At 37.7% G+C, this 22,471-nt stretch overlaps 1 protein-coding gene across 9 annotated transcripts in view; it reads left to right on the forward strand.

Moving 5' to 3' along the window:
• bcor (BCL6 corepressor) overlaps window positions 1–22,471 on the forward strand; it is a 262,619-nt gene that overhangs the window by 206,990 nt on the left and 33,158 nt on the right. For 7 of the 9 annotated variants that reach the window (XM_033033089.1, XM_033033097.1, XM_033033092.1 and 4 more), the window contains 8 exons: window positions 380–507; window positions 4,509–4,602; window positions 7,563–10,385; window positions 11,830–11,886; window positions 12,315–12,495; window positions 15,246–15,323; window positions 18,973–19,326; window positions 20,776–21,141. In XM_033033089.1, the coding sequence (XP_032888980.1) occupies window positions 380–507; window positions 4,509–4,602; window positions 7,563–10,385; window positions 11,830–11,886; window positions 12,315–12,495; window positions 15,246–15,323; window positions 18,973–19,326; window positions 20,776–21,141 (4,081 nt within the window). The remainder of the gene's footprint in view (window positions 1–379; window positions 508–4,508; window positions 4,603–7,562; window positions 10,386–11,829; window positions 11,887–12,314; window positions 12,496–15,245; window positions 15,324–18,972; window positions 19,327–20,775; window positions 21,142–22,471) is intronic. The other 2 variants (XM_033033090.1, XM_033033093.1) reach the window with 2 other exon arrangements.

Genomic DNA, 22,471 nt, shown 5'->3' on the forward strand with positions numbered 1-22,471 from the left:
CATACAGACAGCAGCTGTAGTCAGGATCGAACCGCGTCTCTGGTGCTGTAAGGCAATAACTTTACCGCTGCGTCACTGTGCCGCCATATAAAATGTCCTTGATGAGAGCAATAATTGTAAAAAGAAATGCAGATGTCAATGATACTTTATTGTCACATGTACCTGGGAAGAGTGACATTCTTTGTCTTGGCATACAATCTGGTCAAATCATACAGCAGAGTTCACCTAGGCAGTACACAAAGAGCCGCCATGTTTCTGGCACCGACAAACTTACAAAAGATGTGTCAGAAATAAGATGTTTTAAATGTTGCATGTCCATTGTTTCTGGTAATAAGGATGTATATTTACATATTGATAAAGATTTGTTTTTATTTTACAGAACAAAGTTGTGGAGAAGGGAAGCTTCAATCAAAAAGACGTCATGCTGTCAGCAACCCCTTTGTACAGCAACCTTCACAGCTGGATGAGTACTGATAGAGTTCGCATGTGTGGGATTAATGAGGAAGGGTAAGATAATTTATATTTTTGCATGGTAGTAAATAAAACAAATTTTTGATCCATTTGGATCCAATCTATTGAAAAACACTTAACGGATTGGATTGCGACTTTCATTATGAGCACAGAGATACTTAATAATTTTGCCAGCTCTTAAACATGCACAGATTGGATTTGGTCCTCTTGAATTATATGGCAGAGTGGTAATCTGTTTTAATGCTTGGATGTCTTGGCTAAATGTTTCCTTTTCCAAGCAGAATCAATCAATTTATTGAATTGTTTCAGTTATCACAAGAAATAATAAATGTACGGGAGGTGACAACCAATTTCAGATTGATTTACAAGAACTGAACCTTCATGAAGTGGCCTGGTGGAATTTGTGGTTGGTGGGAAAGCAATAGTACTTACCATTTACCATGAAAGCCTTCTCCAAAAAGACCTTGCGATCTTCATAATATTAACATAATTTTCTGTCATGGTATTTGCTGTCAATGTCATTTTGAGAGAATCCCTGGCATCATCTACTTTTTAAAATCGTTGTAGCTGAGCAGCTGGTTACAGTAAAGATTTTTCACTCAACAAGCCGTGAATGAAAAAACACAATTTTTCCAATAAATTGTACAGAGAACTAAATAACATTTATAAAATGGACGAGTAATTAAGGTGGAAACAAAAATGTCAAATACACTTCCTAAAAGCAATTTTAAATTCTATTCAATTTTTAAATATGTATGTAAAGAAACTACCAGTCACATTTATAAAATTAACTTTATTAAGTACAATATGGAGTAAGGAAGACATTTCATGTGAATTCACCTTGGAATGTTACAGCCATTTACTGACATATGGCTACATGGTGGTCAGAACATTCAACAAATAATGTCAATTTATAAGGGATTTAGAGAATGAGAAAGAAATAAGTAGCCTTAATTAGTAAGAATTAAATGAAGTAACTAATGAATGGGTATTTAGTAAACATGCAGGCTATGGTGATATTATGAGTAGCACAAAAACCAGAGTTTAAGACTAGATGTTTTGTAACAGTATCCTAAAAGTATCCGTGAAGGGACAGAATACATAAATACATAAACTGACAAATACAAAACAAATGTATTTTAAATTTTAGAATGGGACAAGGACAAGGAGAACAGAGAAATATCAGTGAAAACAGCTGGACTGTAGTTGTCCACGGTAACACTTTTAAAACTGTCAGTAAAAAAGCACATTAGAACAGAAAAGTACAGCCACTACTGTGGCAAGAAAAAAATTAAATGCAATCTTAAGCCCCGATGTCTGCAACCTCCCCATATGATAGATAAGGTGTTATTACAAGCCGATGTTGCAGCAGTGTAGGAGGCCAAAGGTAGAGAAGTCAAAGGGGGAGGAGGGTGGAGAATTAAAGTGATATGCAACTCAAAACTCAAGACCCCTTGCAGACTGAGCAAAGTGTTCTGCAAAGTGAATGGCTAAACTTCTTTTGGTTTCTCGAGCACTGAGGAGACCACATTATGAGCATTGAAAGCAGTGATGCAAATTGGAAGTAATGTAAGTGAGTTGTTTCATATGGAATGATTAGGCCACTGAATGGTGGGAAGAGGTAAAAGAGCACAGTATAAAGTGTAAGGTGAAAAAAGTGTCAGGTGAAATTTCCTCCATATCTCCATGAGTTAGGACTGATTCTAAGGCAGATCAGCGTTTGTCCCGCCACTCACAGAAGTCCCTATGAAATGCTCAATAAGGGGCTTCTGAATAGTGCTGTTTCCTTGATTTGTTTCTAGCTTTAACCAGTGACAACGGGTAAGCTGATGCACCATGGAGTCTGCAATCTGACAGCCTTCCACAAGAGGCAGGGCACATTGAGAGTACTGATGGATTTTCTGGATTAAAACAAGCATTTGTGGAAATACTGGAGTTGTTGTCGGTCTTGTTATGTAATGATAGCAAACAATGATCGTTTTGCATTATTACTGCTAAAAAGCACATGCGATTAAATTGATTATCTACTGATACTGGGAAATGTTGCTCAAAACAGGTAACACTAGAACTAAATTTGATTTTTTTTCTCATTCAATAAGAGATTCACACTTCGCCCATGTATGTGTGATGATTTTAAGGTTAACCATCATGTGTTTAGTTCTCAGTAGTATTTCAACACAGTATAATTTCAGGATTTAAGTAAACCAGACTCCTATGTCAAAAAACTATCTCAAATTGTCTTTCACTTGCACTTTAGGATGGTCCATATTTACATAGAATCAAAAACAAAATAAATGCCAAGGAATAAAACAGCATTTCATTTTATCTGGTACAAGGTGGAAAATTGAACTGCATTCTGAGCCATTAGGGCAAACTATATTTTTTGACAGGTGACAGATACTGGGCTGTTGTGGGTAGTGCAGCTCTGGCAGCCCCAGTTAGCAGGGTTCAACGCAGATGAGAATATTGTTTCGTAGAGCTTAGGAATGCAATCGTGTGCATGTGCGGTTACTTTCTATGAAGAGCTTTCTCTTTTCATTTATGTGAATAAATTAGATTGCTTCAACATGAATGCTGCAATTATTCTAACAGCCCACTGTGGTGTACTCTGCTGGTTACTGTAGCCTAACCAGGAATAATAGGGCTCACTCTGTGTTGTTTTCTATTCCAGCATGTGAATGGTTTGTCTTGAGGCCATCTTCAAACTCTCTAACTACATATGCTTTAAGTCGTTATTATCGGAGCAAGACAAGTTGGCGATCATTGTTTTATTAGTTTGTGTCTAATTAGCCAGGGGGGATTGAAACATCAGTTTTTGCTCTGCGTAACTTATCGTGTAATGTTACTGGAAGTTGATTATACAGATCTGCCACCGATTTTCTGACATCTGTGGTTTCAGAGCCTTGCCAGATTGTCCGTTTTGCCGGAACAACAGTGGTCACATAATAATAATGCAAAATAATAATAATAATATGAGTTGTCTTCACTCGACATGTTGGTTTATCCAGAGAACAAGAAGGGAGAAGACGTGAGCACACAACGTAAAGTAAAAGCACACATCAAATCGAGCTGGGCTGCTGTGCAGGGACTGCTTTGCGGTGCTCCCTGTCTGTCCCCTAACCGGGCCCATTCACTAGATCTCACATCGGGCAACTCGCAGCCCTCAGGCTCATACACACTCCAAATCAGATTTTGTTTTTTAAACACATGAGAAAAAGGATTCCGCAGACTTTCCAAAGACACAGGGAAGACCGGGTACTCACATATACTGCAGCTTTTCAGCTATACTACAATATTTTCTGTATTGTAATTTTAAGAGGTTGCCAGACTGTCAAACGGAAAATCAGTTGTGTACCTGTTTAAGGAATCCTACAAGTTGATTTATTGCAGATAACAAAAATTGCATGATTCATATGTGATCCTCTCTCTAAGCATTTGTTTCTCTTTCTGACCTCACTTTACATCTTTTTTTTGTTCAAATGTTATCATTTGATGATGTTGCTATTACTTGCCTAAAATTTATTTCCTGCAGAAAAACTGATATAGTGCATAAATCAGATGCCGAAAGCTCAGAGAAATACTTAAAAACGACGTCTGCCGATCTTTACTGAAGTTCCATTGGCCAATTTGGAGAAACCCTTTGGCAATTTCATTAGTAAAGCTGAAAAGAGAAGTGTACTTGACTCGAGTTTACAGGGACAGTGTCTGAGCTGGATTTTATCTGACAGAAGTTTACATGTTTGTTCAGTGTATATTGAATTTTTTGAAATAATGAACAAAAACCTTGCCATAACTACTGTAGGAAGAGTGAAACTATTTACTTGTATCCCATGGGAGAAACACCTTCTGGAATCATACAAGTGTGATCATGATCCACAAAGCCACTTGTTATATGTTTAATATAATGGTGTTGTGTGTGCAGGTTAAGATTAACTTGGGGGAAGTGATAATAATTGGGACATTTATTTAAAAAATAACTAGTAAATTCAATATAAAGAATCTAAATAGAAATGATTGAATATGAATTCCTTTTACAGTAGGAAGGTATCTGTAAGTGATGGTGAAATACAAAAGAACATGAAGCGTTTTGGGATGAGAGAAGAGAATCATATGACCCACAACTTGAGTGTGGTAAGCTATTCCCTTAGTTTGTCCATATTTTTTCTGATATTTTAATGGACGAATTATCTAATTTATTACAATGGTTTTATGATTCTTTTAAAATAAGAAGAATTTGATCTCTATTGAACAGTAGTTTCAAAGTTTATACTTTTTGGAACAAAGTCACAAGCTGAAATTGTATATTGTTTTTCCTGAGCACTAAGGATTAATTTAAACTCCTCCAGCTACCACTTTCACTTTACAGATCTTCCTGTCCTGGGCCTCCTCCACTGTCAGAGTGAGGCCACATACAAATTGGAGGAACAGTACCTCATATTTTGCTTGGGCAGCTTACAGCCCAGCAGTATGAATATTGATTTTTCTAATTTCAAGTAACTTTTGCATTCTTCTCTCCCCCCCCCCCCCCCCCCCCCCCCATCCTAGTCGCCCTACCAATTCCACTGTTCACATCTTTATACCTTATTATCACATCTTCCCCAGTCAACAACGGGCCATTATGGGGACAACCCTTCCTGAGGTCATCTGTTGACGGTCCTGATTCGTGCTGGCCTTTTCTCGCCTCCTGTTTATTCCTCCCCCCCCCCCCCCCACCCCCACCCCAAACTCTACTATCGGTCTGAAGATGCGTTATAACCCAAAACGTCACCTATTTTTCTCCAGAGATGCTGCCTGATCCGCTGAGTTACTCCAGCGATTTGTGCCTATCTTCGGTATACTACTTATTCAAGTTTTGCAAAAGGCTGTTCAAATATTAGCAGCTACATCAATCATAAAGCTAAACTGATTGAGAAAATTAGACTTGATTGCAACATTAAATCCCAGGTGGTACCATTTCAATGCAGAAGCAACAGGAATAAAAATAAAAAGATTGGCTGAACTATTTAGTAATATATATTGAAAAAAATGATATATTTTTTGATTCATGAGATCGGTGGGCAGCATGACTCCTCTGTCCCCTCTCCAACCCTGCTACAATTTTCATTTGTGCCTGAGGCCCAATTGCAGTTTTGGGGCTTAAGATATTGGGTGCATGTATTTGCAAGATGGGAAGGGATTGGAGGTTAGGGAGGGGAAGGGATTGAACTGTGTCAGGCCCGGAAGCAAGTTTGCCAGATTTGATTGGTGTGGAGAAGGAATGATGAGGACACCACTTGCATTAAAATGTGGTGGTTTATGAATCATAATGTATAAGACTGAAATGACAAGGTGATGGGCTTGAGCAATGCCAAGGCTTTGTGGATTTGCTATCTTTGGTGGGATTTGAAGCTTGGTCATAGAATTGAAGGATTGTGGGATAGTAGGCTGGCTAAATTGTCAATACAGGAGGCTTATGTTACTGTTGAGTTAGGATGGGGTGTGTCAGTGCACTGTTGTGTATAGAGGCTCCTCAAACATGAATGCAAGTTATTGACGTATGTGGCAGGGTTATTTAGTGGCTATGGATGGTTTTCAATGAAGGCAACCTGTCAATGGGATTGGGATTGAGAATCAGTTGAATGAGCAGGATTTGGTCCAAGATTATGTACAATACAACAGCCATCAATGGCTTCCTGCTATCATAAGCTCAACAGAGCATTACAGTTTAGCTGTAAGGGGTAAAATTAAATCCTGACCGTGGCCATCTGACCCAAGCCCGACTACATGCATTTTTTTTTTTTACCCAATCCTGCCTAGAGCCATTTGGAGAAAAGGGATAAAAAGACACTATTCTGTACATGCATTGCCATTGATCCAAAACAGTGCACCCATTCAGCAATACTAAATAAATCATCCTGAACTGGAAAATGCAGCCGCTGGGCCAATCCAACCTACCCTTGAATACTTATCAGAATGCAAACCTGAGCTAACAACTAACATGGTCAGGGACTAGGTGGGATTTTTGCTGCTGTTTGCTCACTTTTTAATTCCAGGATCTTGGCAAAAACTAACAATGGTAACAGTTCAGGTGTTGAAGGAGTGGGGCAGTATAGAACAGAACTGAGGTGAAGAGAGAGTAAGGAAACCAATAGCAGAATAAATTGCTACATTTTTGGAGATAGTCAGAGTCAATCTGTTAATTCCTTGCCTATGGAAATGGTCATAAGCATAGAGAGAATGAGGGAACTGTGCTCTCTTGAATTACTTAACACCTTGTTATGGGTCTTGCGTTTGGAATGAAATCTGTGGTCTCGATCCTCCCTATATTGGTATTATTTCAATTTCCAAAATATCCACCATTGGCAATTATTCCTGAAGTTGCCAAGATCCATTCCTAAACTGCTCTCTCTTCTTTTAGATCCATATATTTCGATCATTTTCCCTAACATATTCTTGTATAACTCGGCTTCAACTTTTTGTTTGAGAATGTGCTGTGATCAGCTTTGGGTAGCTTTCCTGTGTTAAAAGCACAATGTAATTGGAAATTGTTACTGTTGTTTGGGCATTAGCAAATAATCTGCACTGTGATGATAAAGCACGGTGATGCTTGAAATGATTGAGCTGAAAATGCCAAAAAATTAGCTGATTATGTAACCGGTACATTTGATTTTACACCTCACTCAATGATGGCTGACGTACTAGAAGGAGATAGAATGACTGGGAGTTGGTGAACAATTTGTGGGAGCAAGATAATCAGTGGCAAGGAAGCAGTGCAGTTAAATAGGTACTAAATTGGGGCACAGTAAATTAGTTGGTGATCATTAGAACAGTTACTTCATTTTATCTCTATAAATATACAGAAATGTTCTGGTAAGAGCCAAGACATAGAATATAAATACTTTCCATTCTACTGTCTGGTTGCTTTATCCAGTAATGTTTTGTTAGGTTACAGCAGTTGGATTATTTTTCCTTCATATACTTATTGACAATGGATTTTATCATTTTATTAAAATAACAGATTTAACTGACAGAAAAAACCCCAAAAAACTCAGAAGACGTTTGTGTTTCTTAAATAATATATGTACAATTAATCTTTATGAAATTTTGTCTAGGTGGATGCGGCCTCAGTGAGACAGATTGATCGAGTTCGAGCTGCCAGTGGGATCATGCAAGAGGAGCTCAGAAACCATAATGGTATTATATACCCTACTGCACATGGGCTAAGAAATGAAAAGGAACAAGAGGCTGCAGTGGCCATGACCAGTCTGGGATTTATGGCCGATAGAATGCCTGATTTGAATTACAAAGTACATCCACCAGAAACACTGGAAAACGGCAGTGGTTGCACAAAGGCTCATGAAAGCTTTAGCACGCTGTACAAATCACCTCCTGGTCTACAAAATGCTGCTGGTGCCAGAGGTGAACCGATGGGTTTAGAAGGATCTTCAGCTGGCAAACAAACTCCGGTGAATGGAACTGGTCCAAGTTACTTGCGACTTCCGTGGGTTAATCCATACATAGAGAGCCCAGCAACAGGCATGTATTCATTTGTGGACTCATCAAGCAATTACCCAAGGAGCATGTATAAAACATGTTTGATACCTTCGCAGAACTCTTATGGCTTACCGCAGCACATAACCTATTCGCCCGTGTGTAGTCACAGTGACCGCTTCTTATACATACCACCATCACACTATGGCTTGCCTCCCATCCCATCATCTCTTCCTTCTCCACTAAGGATTACGCCAACTGCAACATCACCCATAATGCCCTCTATGGTTCACTGTTCTGAAAAATGCCTTTCTGGGATAATGACAGGTAACCCGAGACTGCCAGTTGATCCACATATTTTGACTCATCAAATTTCAACTAACAAGAAAACAAGGGTTCCAGCTAATGAAAAGTCAAATTCTGCTGACCCAGCTTCACTGTTGCAATCTCCAAGACCATCTTCCCGGCTTCACCTAACCTCACAGCAGATTGGAGAGAGTTCTGAATTTCAGAAGCATCTTGCTAGGATATCTGGGCCTTCTCCTGCAATGGCACTTCCTCATGGTTATTTAAGTCTAAGTAGTGAATTTACTTCTCCCGTTCGATCAGTAAATGGCAAAACCTCAAAGCCAGAATCTAGTGAAAACTTCCAACAAACAGCAGCACATCCACAAAATACTCAGCCTGAACAAAAAATGACTAAGACTCCAGTGCAGCAAGAAAAGCAGCCGTCCACCAAAGACTGTAATGAAAAGCCTCTAGATCTGTCTTCTAAAGTAGGCTGTGGTGAGATCACGAGTGATCAGGTGTCAAAGACTGAGAGCATTGATAAAGTGGCACCTGGCAAATGGAGAAACAACTCTTCATTGGCAAGCAAGGATACGCATTCTGAAAGCTTTTCAACTTCAATACATAATGATCTTCCTGTTGAAAGGCCTGCTATTATCAATAAATTGCACTCAACCTGGGCCATTCCTAGTACCGGTTCTCCGGCAGACCATCCAACTGGTAGTATATTGGTGAGCAATAAAACTCTAGAGCGCATAATTCCACACCAGAGAAGCTCCTCGTGTCCAAGGATTGGAAGTTCCAATAGTTCTGTTACTCATATTCCATGTTCGGTCTCTGGATTGGGCCGACCTGCATCCGCCTCACCTTCACCAAATGTTAACACTGAGTGGGTTCAGTCTGAAAAGGCACAGAGGAATAACTCTTCGAATAAGACATCTGTCATTCACCAAACAGGACAGTCCTCTCCAATACCAAGTAAGCAGCCCACTAAAGGGACCAAAGGAAGCTGTCAAGATTTTGTGTCGCATGCAACTGAGAGTGGTCATCCATCAGGTTCAATATTTCTAACTCCAAATGAGACATTTCTATCCCCACCTTTACCGTATCCAAATCGGTATTTCACTTACTCAACGCCAGACGGAATCCCAATTAGCCACCTTCCCTTACCCGACAAAGGACTCGTGTTCCCCCATCCTGCCTTATTGCCCAGTGGCAACCTATATGCAGGAAACTTGACACCAAAGCACAGACTTTCTTATAGCAGCTTGCCAACGTGCAGAAGTGAATATACCCTATATCACAACACCCAGAATTTGATCAACCCTATTATCACGTCACACAGCATTCTTGAAGAAAAACGGAGTGAAGGAACACAACGGCGATCCAGATCACATGATCGTCTTAGATGCAGCGAAGAGCCTGTTATCAGAGAGAGACCACCAGAGATTTCTCAAAAAATAAATGCAGACCAGCTACTTGTTTCAGGAATAAACGAACTATTATGTCACAGTGCAAAGAATCATGGCAAAACCTTTGCCAAAGATAATAAGGACAAACACCTGATCTTAGAACACAATGATCAACGAGGTAAAATTGAAGCAAAAATATCTAAAAAGTGCATCCCATCAGAAGGCAATAACAAACAAAGTTCTGGAAAGGAAAACAGTGACAAAACAGTTGACTCTGTGGAAACTATTTCTATACAAGATGGTATCCAAAAAGACAGAGATGCCCATAAGGGAGTAGAGACCTGTAACTTATCAAAGGGCCATTGTTTACCAAATCAAAACTTAAACAAAGAAAATACTTCAGACAGCCAAAGCAAAGAAAGCACAACAGTTCAATTAATTGCTGATGTCTCGGAGAACAGTCCTATGTTTGACCATGTTGCCACCTCTTCTGGCAAAACAAATACAGAGAAGGAATTTGGTGCTGAAACTGGGCAGTTTTTCGCTCAATTGAATCACAGTGATACCAAAGACAGAACTGAAGATCTGGAGGTAACAGCTGCTAGATTTATGAAGCCGAAGAAATCTAATTTAACTAAGCGAATAGCAAACTCAGCTGGGTATGTGGGAGATAAATTTAAGTGTGTCACAACTGAACTATATGCAGACTCTAGCCAACTTAGTCGAGAACAACGAGCACTACAGGTGAGTTGTTAACTTGTTTGTCAGTGGTGCTTCTTTATTTAAAAAAATATTTGATTTTATAAAGCATTTTTAACGTTTAATATTCTTGCTTGAGAGACATGAACACTACTTAAAATAGGTTTCTGAAACTTTCTGAAAGCTGCTCCATACACCCTATTGCTAGGCCATGATATGAAGGAATTATTCAGTGGACTAATCAATCATAACAATTTCATGAGCATGAAAGTAAATTGGCAACACCCGCAAGACAATATTTAGTGACCCTCTCATTATCCTGGGGAGCTGAATGGCCAGTCACATAGCAAGGGGCTGAAGTTACTTGCAGGCCAGACCAGGCAAACCTTGGAGGATTTTGATTGGAGTCAAGACCATATTGTCCACAAATTTCAAAATGTAATTGATTTATTTCTTCAAATTGCCATGGTGGAATTTGAACTCAAGACCTTCTGGTTGTTGGTGCAATACCATGACCACTATATTATTGTGCCCATATATGTTTTGGCATCAATCAACAAATTTGTCCCGAAGATAGACACAAAATGCTGGAGTAACTCAGTGGGACAGGCAGCATCTCTGGATAGAAGGAATGGGTGACGTTTCGGATCGAGACCCTTCTTCAGACTGAAGAAGGGACTGAAGAAGGGTCTCGACCCGAATTGTCACCCATTCCTTCTATCCAGAGATGCTGCCTGTTCGGCTGAGTTACTCCAGCATTTTGTGTCTATATCTTCGGTTTAAACCAGCATCTGCAGTTCCTTCATAAACAAATTTGTCTAATTGATGCCAGTTTTTATGTTATACCATTGAGATCACATTCATTTTCTGTTTTCTTAACAAAGTCATCTCATTCGTATCATCTCAACATAATGCATATTTTCAAAACAAGGGATAAAATAATATGTATGTATAAAAAACCACCAAATATAGTGTGGTTAGGAAATAACATGAAGACTTGTTCACTTTCATGTAATGGCTTTGTCCTTGTATTCATGGTTGTGCTGCTTATTTGAATGAATTTTGGAAATCTGCATGGCCACACTTATTTTGTATTTCTGTAGCATGTTAAAACATGCTTCGCACTGCCTGCTATTATTGTTCTTGTACGATAATCTTAAACCAGAAAGTGTGTAGCAGTATAAACTAGAGATCTGTTTAATGACCTCTTAAAAATACGTTTTCTCCCTACACTAGCCATGTAACATATGGGTCCATTAATTAGGTGAATTCCTCACCCCTTCCCCATCCTCCCTCTTTGCTTTTTTCACACATTTGTACTGTATATATTTATTGTATGTAAGGTTTTCAGTAAACATTCCACCTTTACACACATTTTTGATAGGTGAAAAGCCTCTTGATGATTTTCATTCTTGTTGTGAAATAATGGTTTGTGTCTGTAAAAATGAATGATAAAGTTCCCCACTGAGTGATCATTTTAATTGAATAGATGGAAGGATTATCACAAGAGGACAGTATTTTAAATCAGCCTGCTGCTTACTGTGAGGTCAGTTCTTAAGATTTTTCTCAGATTGTTTAACTTACATGAAAAGAATTGTTAAATGATTTTAGTTAACACAAGTTTGGGCAGTGAGTCAATAGATGTGGACCCCAGCACTAGTCTACAGACTACTTTGGTTGTGTTGAAACTCTCAAGCATGTTTCAAAGATTATATACAATAGAAATATACTGATTTTTAAAAAAACATGCAACAATCCTCTTTTTTCATAGGGGATACTATGGTTATTCATTTTATTAAATAGTGCATTGATACAACTTAAGAACACTGTTCAGTGTTAGCTTTTGCTGATTTTAGAAATTCTCTTTCAATGAGCATTCAGTACAGGTGTGAAAATAAGGCAAATTTGTTACTGCTGTTGTGACAATAAGAAATTATGTTTTTCATTTAATAATACTTTCATTTATAATTCTAGCGTGCTATGATGCGCTTTTCTGAGCTTGAGATGAAACAGCGGGATGATAGTATGGTATCTGAGGATGCTTTAGAGGACAACAAAATAGATGACACTGAATGGAAGAACTTCACTGGGAAGAAAGAAAAGTCAAAGGAAGATTCGGAAGATGAGATTACATCAATAGAGAATTTTGATGAAGGTGAATTACATTGCACGTGTATTGATAAATTATTGCATGTGGAAGGGTTAGTGATCTATTAATTGCAAGCAATGGTATATATTTACGTTAGTTCCAGTTAAAATATATTTTCCTCCATGATGACTTTCAAATCGGTGCACCATATCATGTCCGCTGTGACTGGCAGTTCCACTCAAGGACACCAACATTTAGCCGTTCAAAGAAAAGTAAATCCCAGACAGGAGCTGGGAATTTGGGATTAGCTGCATCTCTGGACTCTACATGGGATAGTGCATGAATATACTGCAGTGAATAGTATTTTAGGATCTAGTAAATATTTTTGATCAATAACACTCTGTTTTGATCCAGAAGTTAGAAACTCAAATCTTTACCCAGATGAACTAAGGGAAGTGTTTTGCAGTTACCATTGATGTGATAGGAATTTAATTTTATCTACATTACCTTGATAGTCTGAAATATTTTTGAAGAAATGTGTTGAGCAATATATATTTTTGAATTATTGTGCATTTTACATAACCTTGATTTTGGTTATGCCATTATTGTCATAAATTAGAAAAAGAAAACTATTATAAAATAAAAGAGGATTTATCAACTTTCAGAAATATATTCTTTAAACAGTGGACACCATTGCAACCAGCCAGCCTAGTTTTCATTTTTAAAGAAATACTGCAGTTTCTTAGTAAATTAATTCCTTCTAACATGTAAATACATGTTGAGCCATTGCCTCTGGTAAATTTGAAGATGACCTGAGCCAGGTTTACTGATGGAATCTCGCAATTTCAGGATCTCACAAAGTTTGTGTCGGGATCTGAACCTTGATCAAAACTGAAAGATTGCAGAAAAAATATGTAGATTTGACAGAAACATAACAAGTTTAAAATTTCACACATGTTCTGTGGTTTAGATAGTTATGCTTGAATTACTCAAAAGTTTGTTGCACTGGCAAGAAGAAACCTAATCCCAACATGTGAAATTCATATGATATCAGAGCCAACAGACTGAATAGTGTAGTATATTAACCCAGGACCCATTTTCTAAACGAACAATTATTTCATCCCGATATATTTGTGTGTTTTTGGCTATTGCAGTTAGTATTTCTGTATCTTATAGTATCACCTGGTTTTCAATACCTTATTCAGAAAGTGATTCTAAGAAGTGAAAGGTACAAGTGTCACTGATCAATTCAGCAAGTAAGTTTTCTCTCTCAAAGTGGTTAATGCTACGGAACTTTTGGTTAATTCTTGAATGCCCTCTTAGTCTTCCTACTTGTCTGCCATTTGAACTTGGCAGTGCAAATGCATAGAAAGGAACTGTAGAGGCTGGTTTATACCGAAGATAGGCACAAAGTGCTGGAGTAACTCAGTGGGTCTGGCAGCATCCCCAGCATCCCTGCATTCCACCCTTTCCCCCTCCCTCCTCCCCCACCTTAGTCATCCTACCAGTTCCACGGTTCGCATCCTTGCATCCCTTCGTTATTACCTCTTCCCAAGCCAACAATGGGCAATTATGAGCTGCACCCTTCCTTGGTCATCTGTTGCCAGCCCTTCCTTTTCTTACCTCCAGTTCCCTCCCCTCTCCTTTCAATCTGAAGAAGGGTCCTGCCCGGAAACATCACCCATCCTTTTTCTTCAGAGAAGCTGCCTGACCCGCTGTGTTACTCCAGCACTTTGTATCTACCTGACAGTGAAAGACTAGTAATGAAATTGCCTGGTTGCTGTGGTGAATTGAAACTATTACCATGACAACAATGCTATGGAGTATTACCATGGTACACCACATGGTGATAAATTACAGGATGTGCTATGAGTCATATGATTCTCGTTAGCTGTGATCAAATGATTTCAGCAACCACACAAATGCACTGTTATACAAATAATTGTCCTCTGTTGGTTAAAAGGCTAAACACTACCGATATTCATCTTGCATATTATTAACAATAACACTAGCAAGAAGTCACATTTATATTGTAAAAAATATTTTTTATTCAGTGCCATTGATGCATGATGGTGGGAGTCCCTACCTAGATGTCTGTTCACATACAAGCCAGGACAATGTGAGATCAGACTATTTGATCGGAGATGAGTCTCTACCTGAACTCAGTTAAAATGCAGATACCTTTTATTTTCCAGCAACACGTAGCTTAGGGACAAATAAAACGATTTATAATGCAGCTTAATTGATGCATAGTGGCCAACAAATTACAGAACATCCCAGTTTATACAGCTGAAAAGTATAACAAAGTGATCTAGTGACTTGAAAATTTAAAGTTAAAAGACTCGGCAACAAACATTACACAATGATAACCACTAAAATGTCTAGGTGTGAATGTTAGGTTAGAGTATATAAATAGAATAAGAATTATTACGTTTTAAATTGATGTCAATGATATTGACAAATGACTTTCATATCTTCATATGAGTTGTATGATCAGCCATGATCATATTGAATGGCGGTGCAGGCTCGAAGAGCCGAATGGCCTACTCCTGCACCTATTTTCTATGTTTCTATATGCCATTTGCCTACTTATTATTTTATTGCAATTATTAACTCATTTACTTAAAATGGGTTCATGTGTCTGCTAAAATAGTAAGCATGAAGGCATCAAGCATTCAATATAATCTGTAATTTCTCTATATATTTCTTCAACTATGGTATTATCATCATCCAAAACAGCTTATAGTATTGAGCTTATTTTATCTGAAAAATCAACTGTTTGGATAAGGCAATGCTTTTTTTTGCCTTTAAATTAGCCTTCCAAAAGAAACAAAAGAATGGATTCCAAGACTTTATTCCACTTCTTCTGCAAGTGCGAGCGCACAACAAGTCTGGTATGTATTCATTTTCCACTATTGAGGAAAGTTCAAGGAATATAAATGGGTCCCCACACATTTAAAAATTTCAGAAAGTATTATTAATTTAGCAAAAATGTTGTGCTTGTAATTCAGTGCTCAGGGTGATCAGTTGTGGCCAAAGGAACTATTTAAAAAATTTCCATAATGTTCAAACTTACGGTGTATGTGGTCAGCATCTTGGTGCAGTTCAGTAACTATTCATTTCTGAAGCATTGTTCTTGGTACAGTCAAAAGAAAAACAGCTTCAACTTATCAGAGGTATGTACCGAAATAACATTTCATCTGTTAGAATAATTGTCCAAGTACTGACTAACACTCGAGTACAACAATTCGGTTCACGGCTTGTGAACTGGTGACAGACTACTTATAATACATTCTTAGTAATATTAATTCAAAAATGTTATCGCCAAAATGGTTCAGATCAAATAGAAAGGTTCTTAGAAGATGGAAGTTTTTACTGATTTATTGGTAATTGATTTGGTTTTTATGGAATTGTTATTTTTGATTTAAAATGGAAATGAATTTGAAACTAGGTACGTGCATAAATGAGTTATAAGCAACCATTATTGCTTAGGAAAATGGGCGCACAAATAAAAAGGACCTAATAAACTAGAGATTTTGCAAATCTTCATTTATTTGATTTGACAGAATCCTTACTAAAAATCTGTCTCTTCTTCTTGTTAACTATTGGTAGAAATGTCAAAAATCTAGCCTCTAATACCTTTTAATCTGTCAATGCCAACTATCTACTCTCATCGCATCTGCATGCTTCTTCTCTGAATGATTCTTAAGCAATGTTTTTCAAATATTTATCTAACTCGGCTTTAAATGTAATGAACTTAGTTCTGTGGATGCTATCAATGTAATAGCATTGTGTTAATAGTTGTGTGATCTTTTTGATCTCTACTATTTCCAAATTTATGCTGCTTTTACCTGTTTACCAACTAATAGAGTCAAAGAGCATAGAACCTGGCCCTCTGGGCCACCATGTCAAATACTTATTTGTACAAATCCCAGTTACCCAGCACTTTGTCCAATGCCTTCTTGTCTTAGCAAGTCAAATCTCCATTGATAGTTCCTAACTGAGGGTTAAATTAAATTTAGTTAAATGAAAGTACTCCTCCATCTTCTAAGGCAGTATGTTCCAGATTACATCCATCCTCTGCAATGAACTGTCTGGGAAGATGGTGGAGGCAACTACTTTTTTCTAAGAAGCATCTGTACAAGTACTGGGAAATAATGCCTGATGTATATATATACATGTTTGTTCCTTCAAACAGCACCACTAGTTTCTTCTCTCCACTTTAGTAATTGTTCTTTCTTATCATTCTCATGTGCTTTTGATGCTATTCATTACAACACTGTGGAGTTATGGTTACCATATTGAGTGATTTTTATGTATTTTCTGCCTATTGGACAAAATTGACTTGTGGACATCTGTAAAAATGGAATCCGTTTGTTAGCCATGGATGACCTGAACTAAATGTTCCTTCTCTAGTGTTCCAATCTTTGTTCTGTAATGAGATCCTTAAACCTGTGCACAACAGCCAACTGTGGTAGGGTGACTGGTACTCTCATTCTCCCCAATTTGTGGATGAGCTGATTCAGTTTCATTTGCAAGTTTTTCATACATCCCTTTTTCCCACTAATCCATTTTGAAAACTTCTCGAACTCTTTTTTTTCCTTCATTCAATTTTTGTGTCCCTCATCATTCCTTGATGTAACCATTTTCAAATTCCCATCTTAGCACTTTACAAGACATTCTATTTAGTATGAAGAAGGATACCGAACGGAAATGTCAATTATCCATGTCCTCCAGAGATGCTGCCTGATCTGCTGAGTTACTCCAGCATTTTGTGTTCTACACAAGATTCCAGCATTTATAAATTCATGTCTCGTATTTTAACAGTTCTTCAGTTCTCAAACTCTACTCTACTCTTTCAGTCTGCATAAACGGTAATGACCCGAAATGTCAACTGTCGATTTCCTTCCACGGATGCTGCCTGACCTGCTGAATTTCTCCAGCTGCTCTTTTTTTTACTCTTGTGTACCCATTATATTTTGACTGTTATTGGGACCTAGATGTGCATACATTCGTTCCCACATTTCTAAGTGTAACAACAGTGACTTTCAAAATGTAACAACACAGAGTGCTGGAGTAACTCAGCGGGTCAGATAGTATCCCAGGAGATGGATAGGTGATGTTTCAGGTTGGTAGCCATCTTCAGACCCGCTGAGATACTCCAGCACTTTGTGTCTATGTTTTGTAAACCTAAGTCCTTGCTTCTACTTTAAAAAAAGACTTCATCTGTAAAGTATTTTGGGGACATCGTTATAAGATGAAAAACATAAGTATATGTAGGCCTTTCTTTTTTCATGTATTTATTGTGTTCCTTTTTCCTTTCCCATATTCTTACATTGTTCATCTGTGATATTTTTCCATTCTAAGTAAAGATTTAAAATTTTAATTATCAACTATCATGTTTCCTCAATGGATGAGAGCTGATCATTTTCAATTTTGTAGTTCTGTACAAATCAATTATTTGGGTCTATAGAAAGAACAAGTTACATTTTTGTTATGTGGAGAAAGAGATTTTCCACGTGGAATCATATTTTCAAAGTTGTCGATATGAATTAACTTCAGACTTTCTTCCACACAAAAGGCTCAAAGTTATTTTTATATATATATACACACACACACACACACACACACACACACACACACACACACATCATCTGAGTTATGTTTATATCATTATTCTTATCCTGTCTCTGTAACAGCTAATGTACTATGCTGAATTTGCACTTCTAATTCCTAATTTTCTTTGGGCAAGTGCATGCAAAATTATATTTAAAAAAAATTATATTTAGCTCCTGGTCCTCAAATACAAACTAATTTTAATACCACACTTTCAGGTTCAAATTCCTTCATGGCTTGGTCTCCTTGCATTTTTAACCTTGTGTCGTTGTTTAAACTCACAAGGGTTCCTTCAGTTTTGACCTCATCCAGGGAATTTCCCAACATGACATGAGTACAAGTTGAGTGTACTTGTTGGTTTTTGCTTTCTCTCTTTTGAACAAGCTCCCAGAACACATCTGTCACCCTAAAATTATTTAGCATGATTTCCAGTATCCAACTAGTGGGCGGGTGGCGCATTGGTGTAGTTGCTGCCTTACAGCGCCAGAGAACCGGGTTTGATTCTATCTACGGGTGCTGTCTGCACAGGTGTTTGTCCGTTCTCCCCGTGATCACTGTTGGTTTTCTCCAGATGCTCTGTTTTCCTCCCAAAGATGTATAAGGTGAATTGGCTTTGGTAAAAAAATTAAATTGTCCCTATTGTGTAGGATGGTGCTGGTGTACGGGGATCGCTGGTAGGCGCGGACTCTGGACTGAAGGGCCTGTTCCCACGCTGTTTTTCTAAACGAAACTAAACAATTTGTCACTACTGTTCTAGCTATTTCAGTGGTTTGGGCAAGGCTTGAACATTTGTCATTAATTAACTTTTTCTCTCAATTGAAAAAAAAGTTTTATTTCCAAAGGAGTTATTTGGAAGAAAATTCACTAAATTCTGCTTGTTATCACATTGAAGCACACACGGGTACTAATTAGCAACTTTTTCTGCAGATGATCTAGATGGCAATGCAATGCAAGATCGGTTGGTTGAAAATTATGAAAATGGCGAATATTGGACTGATCAAAGCAAGGCAGATAGTTCTATCACACAGAAAGTATCTTCTTCTAATCAGGACTTTGAAAAACCTCAACAGACATCTCATCCTGAGGATGCAAGTTATAATTCTGAGTCAACCTTTGATCAGGATAATCAATATTGTAAGGACATTTTAGGAAGCAACCAGGATGAAATATACACTCATGAAGTACAATCAGAGATGAAGGGGTACAATGAGACTTGCATCAATCGATCAATGATGCCAGAAATTTTCAGGATGAAAAGAAAAAGACAAAATTCCATTTTGGGTAAGGCGACATGTTTTGAACTTTTTGACTGCTTGCGTTGTTATAATAAAGTTAAGACTCAGTTGGGTAAAATAGGTTAAACAGCTCTTCCATGTGAAAAATTCCATCGATTTTAAACTTGTAATTTTACCCATTCCTTCTCTCCAGAGTTGCTGTCTGTCCTGCTGAGTTACTCCAGCTTTTAGTGTCTATCTACGGTTTAAACAAGCATCTGCAGTTCCTTCCTCCGCATTGAATATACAATTCTATAATGCATTAAACAGAAACTGATTCATCTAATCAATTTCTATTCTATCAAATTTTAATTAATTATCAATAGAAAAGCAATTTATATATTTAAGGGCAGTCTAAATCACTTGTGCCCAAATAATAAATCATTTTAGATGGACATTTTTTTGTTTATAATAAGAATAATCAGGCTGCCACTTAATTTGTGGGCTAGCAGATTACCTTCCTTCTAGGCACAGCAGCCCAGGTTTGATAATGTTGTCAGTGTGGACTTAGCTCATTCTCCCTTGCATGGTTTCCTCTGGTTTTCTCTTGTATCCAAAAGTGATGTGGGTTGGTAGTTTGAATAGCCACCATTAATTACCACTGGCGGTGAAATCTAGGGGGAGGAGCACTATTGATAGAAATTTGGAGAGAATGGATTGCAAGGAAAATTATTTGAGCAATGGGATTGCTCTCTGAACAAGCATAGACTCGATGGGTCAAATTGGCTGCCTTTTATGTCACAATGAAATATGCGATATAATATATGAAATTTCTGTGGATATATTAATGGTGTGACAGCATAGAATATGAGTGTTTAAATTCGATCGATGTTTAAATTCAGGAGCTGTGCCCTACAGAAACTAAATCCACAAGAATCAAACACTTTATTAATATTTTATTTGGCTTTAAAAAAAAAAATATTGGCAAATAAAATGTCACTTGCAGAAAATTGGATGTCTTTGTAGGATAGAAGGATACTTCTGTCCATAAATTGTTAAGCTTCATTTGATGGAATGAGTTAGACACATATGTAGGAGATACGAAGAATCCAGTTAGGAGATACATTCAACGATGTATTCCTCTTGAGATCACATCTCCCTGGCCAATATTGGAACCACCCTGTCTTTTGTTGTCGCCCCTAATTGGTCCTGGTCCTTTCTTGCTTTCCCTTACAATCAGTCTGAAGAAGGATCCCGACCTGAAACGTTGCCCATCTATTTTATCCTGATATGCAACCTGGCCTGCTGAGTTACTCCAGTAATTTATGTCCATCTAAGGAGACATATTCTTTGTGAGTTGTAAGGAGTCTGTTGTGATTTACAGGAAAAAAACACATCTCTATTGAAATATTCAAAAGCATAATATTTAGGTGTTTCTCAGAACATTAGAGCAACATGATTTTATTTGTAGTGTTAGGTGTAGGGCATCTATCATTAACCTGAGCTGTTTTCAAAGTAGATGAATGGACTGAAAAAGAGATGAATGATGACTCCACGGATAATTCAGAAGATTCGCACACAAGCGAAGTAACAAACCTAAAGGTGTGTATTGAACTGACAGGACTCCATCCACGCAAGCAAAGGCATTTGCATCATCTGCGGGCACTCTGGGAGCAGCAAGTGTCCCCCGACAAATCCTCGCCTTCCAAGACAGATCGACACAACAGGAAGGATTTAGCTGGAGGCAAGGAGTCAGAGATTATTGCAAAAGAAACAAAAGTCAAGGACCGGACAGATGAAAAAACCATAAAGAAAGCATCAGTGACCAAGTCCAACAGAAATGGATTTGAAGAGACCTTCAATAGAAGTGACTTTGAGAAAGGTACATTTGAAATCTGGAATAGTCTGTATATTTGTTTAATTGTTTAATTGTGAAACACTGAATGTACTCATCAAGGAAAATAGGGCTCTTGTCAGATTCTCCCTATACTTTGGGATTAGGTTCATTATTGTCACGTGTACCATAGTACAGTGAAACATTTTGTTTTGCATACTGTTCAATCAGATCAGATATATCATAGTCAAACTCAAGTACAATTGTTAGAGCAAAGGGGAAGGTGCAGCACGCAGAATGTAGATCTCAGCATTGCAGCGCATTGTAGCTATTTAGGAGAAGTCACAATCAGAAAATTTATAGGACTTGACCTCACTCTCATTTGATTTTTATACTGATTATATTATTATTCCTGAGCAAAAGGTTATTAGATACTTCCTTGCAGTTATCTATTTATTGATTGGCTCCCACTTTTGTTTCACAAACCACTTTAAACCCTGCAGTTTTAAGCATAGATTACCTAGTCTGTTAAGATTTACTTCAGGGTAAATCGACAGGGGCTGTTATCAAATTATACCATGTCAGGTGATACTAACATTTAGCCTAATATTGCCAAGCTTAACATGCATGACACATGAAAGGTATTAGAAATTTGAAGTAAAAATAAAATGCTTTTAGTACACATGAAGTAGAGTGGGACCAATGGAGAGACAGTCAAAAAATCAGATTGATCATCTCTCAATTGAAGGAACATTTGGTATCAGTTTGGTGGGAAGGAAGAAGGTAAATGGGCAGTTGTTGTCTCTCCTGTGTTTTCATGGGAAGTTTACATGCAAAAGGAAAAGCAGGAAATGGAAGAATTGGAGGGAATAGAAGATATTCAGAAGATGTAGTGTGGATTGTGGTGTTGACGATACAGATTTACTGGAATGAACTGGGGAAATAGAAGAGAACAGAACTAACCATGAAGTCCAGAAGAAGGGATTTGTAAATTTTAGAGCATGATCACAGAAAATTAACATACAAGAGAGGATAAAAAGAGGAATTCAATGTGGCTAGAGTATAGAATGGAATAACTAAGTCCAATGTGTATCATAACACACATGAGATTAAGTTGAAACATCAGAACTGGCCTTCTGAGGGGTTTGTTTTATGAATGATCAGCTTCGCATTGCTTGCATACTGAGCAAAATTTGTTAACGCAAGTCAATGTTCATTTAGTTTTTCTTTAGAAAAAGTCAACCGAAGCTGTAGATAGAAACTCCAATTTTATTATTTTCCTTGGTCTACTGCTGTGAAAATTTAGTATGTTTTGTATAAAGTTTCTGCACCATAATTTCTGGAAAATGTGGCAGAGAAAGCAATAGGGTTGAGTAAT

The sequence above is a fragment of the Amblyraja radiata genome, chromosome 14, assembly GCF_010909765.2.
Source record: "Amblyraja radiata isolate CabotCenter1 chromosome 14, sAmbRad1.1.pri, whole genome shotgun sequence".
In the NCBI taxonomy this organism is placed as follows: Eukaryota; Metazoa; Chordata; class Chondrichthyes; order Rajiformes; family Rajidae; genus Amblyraja; species Amblyraja radiata.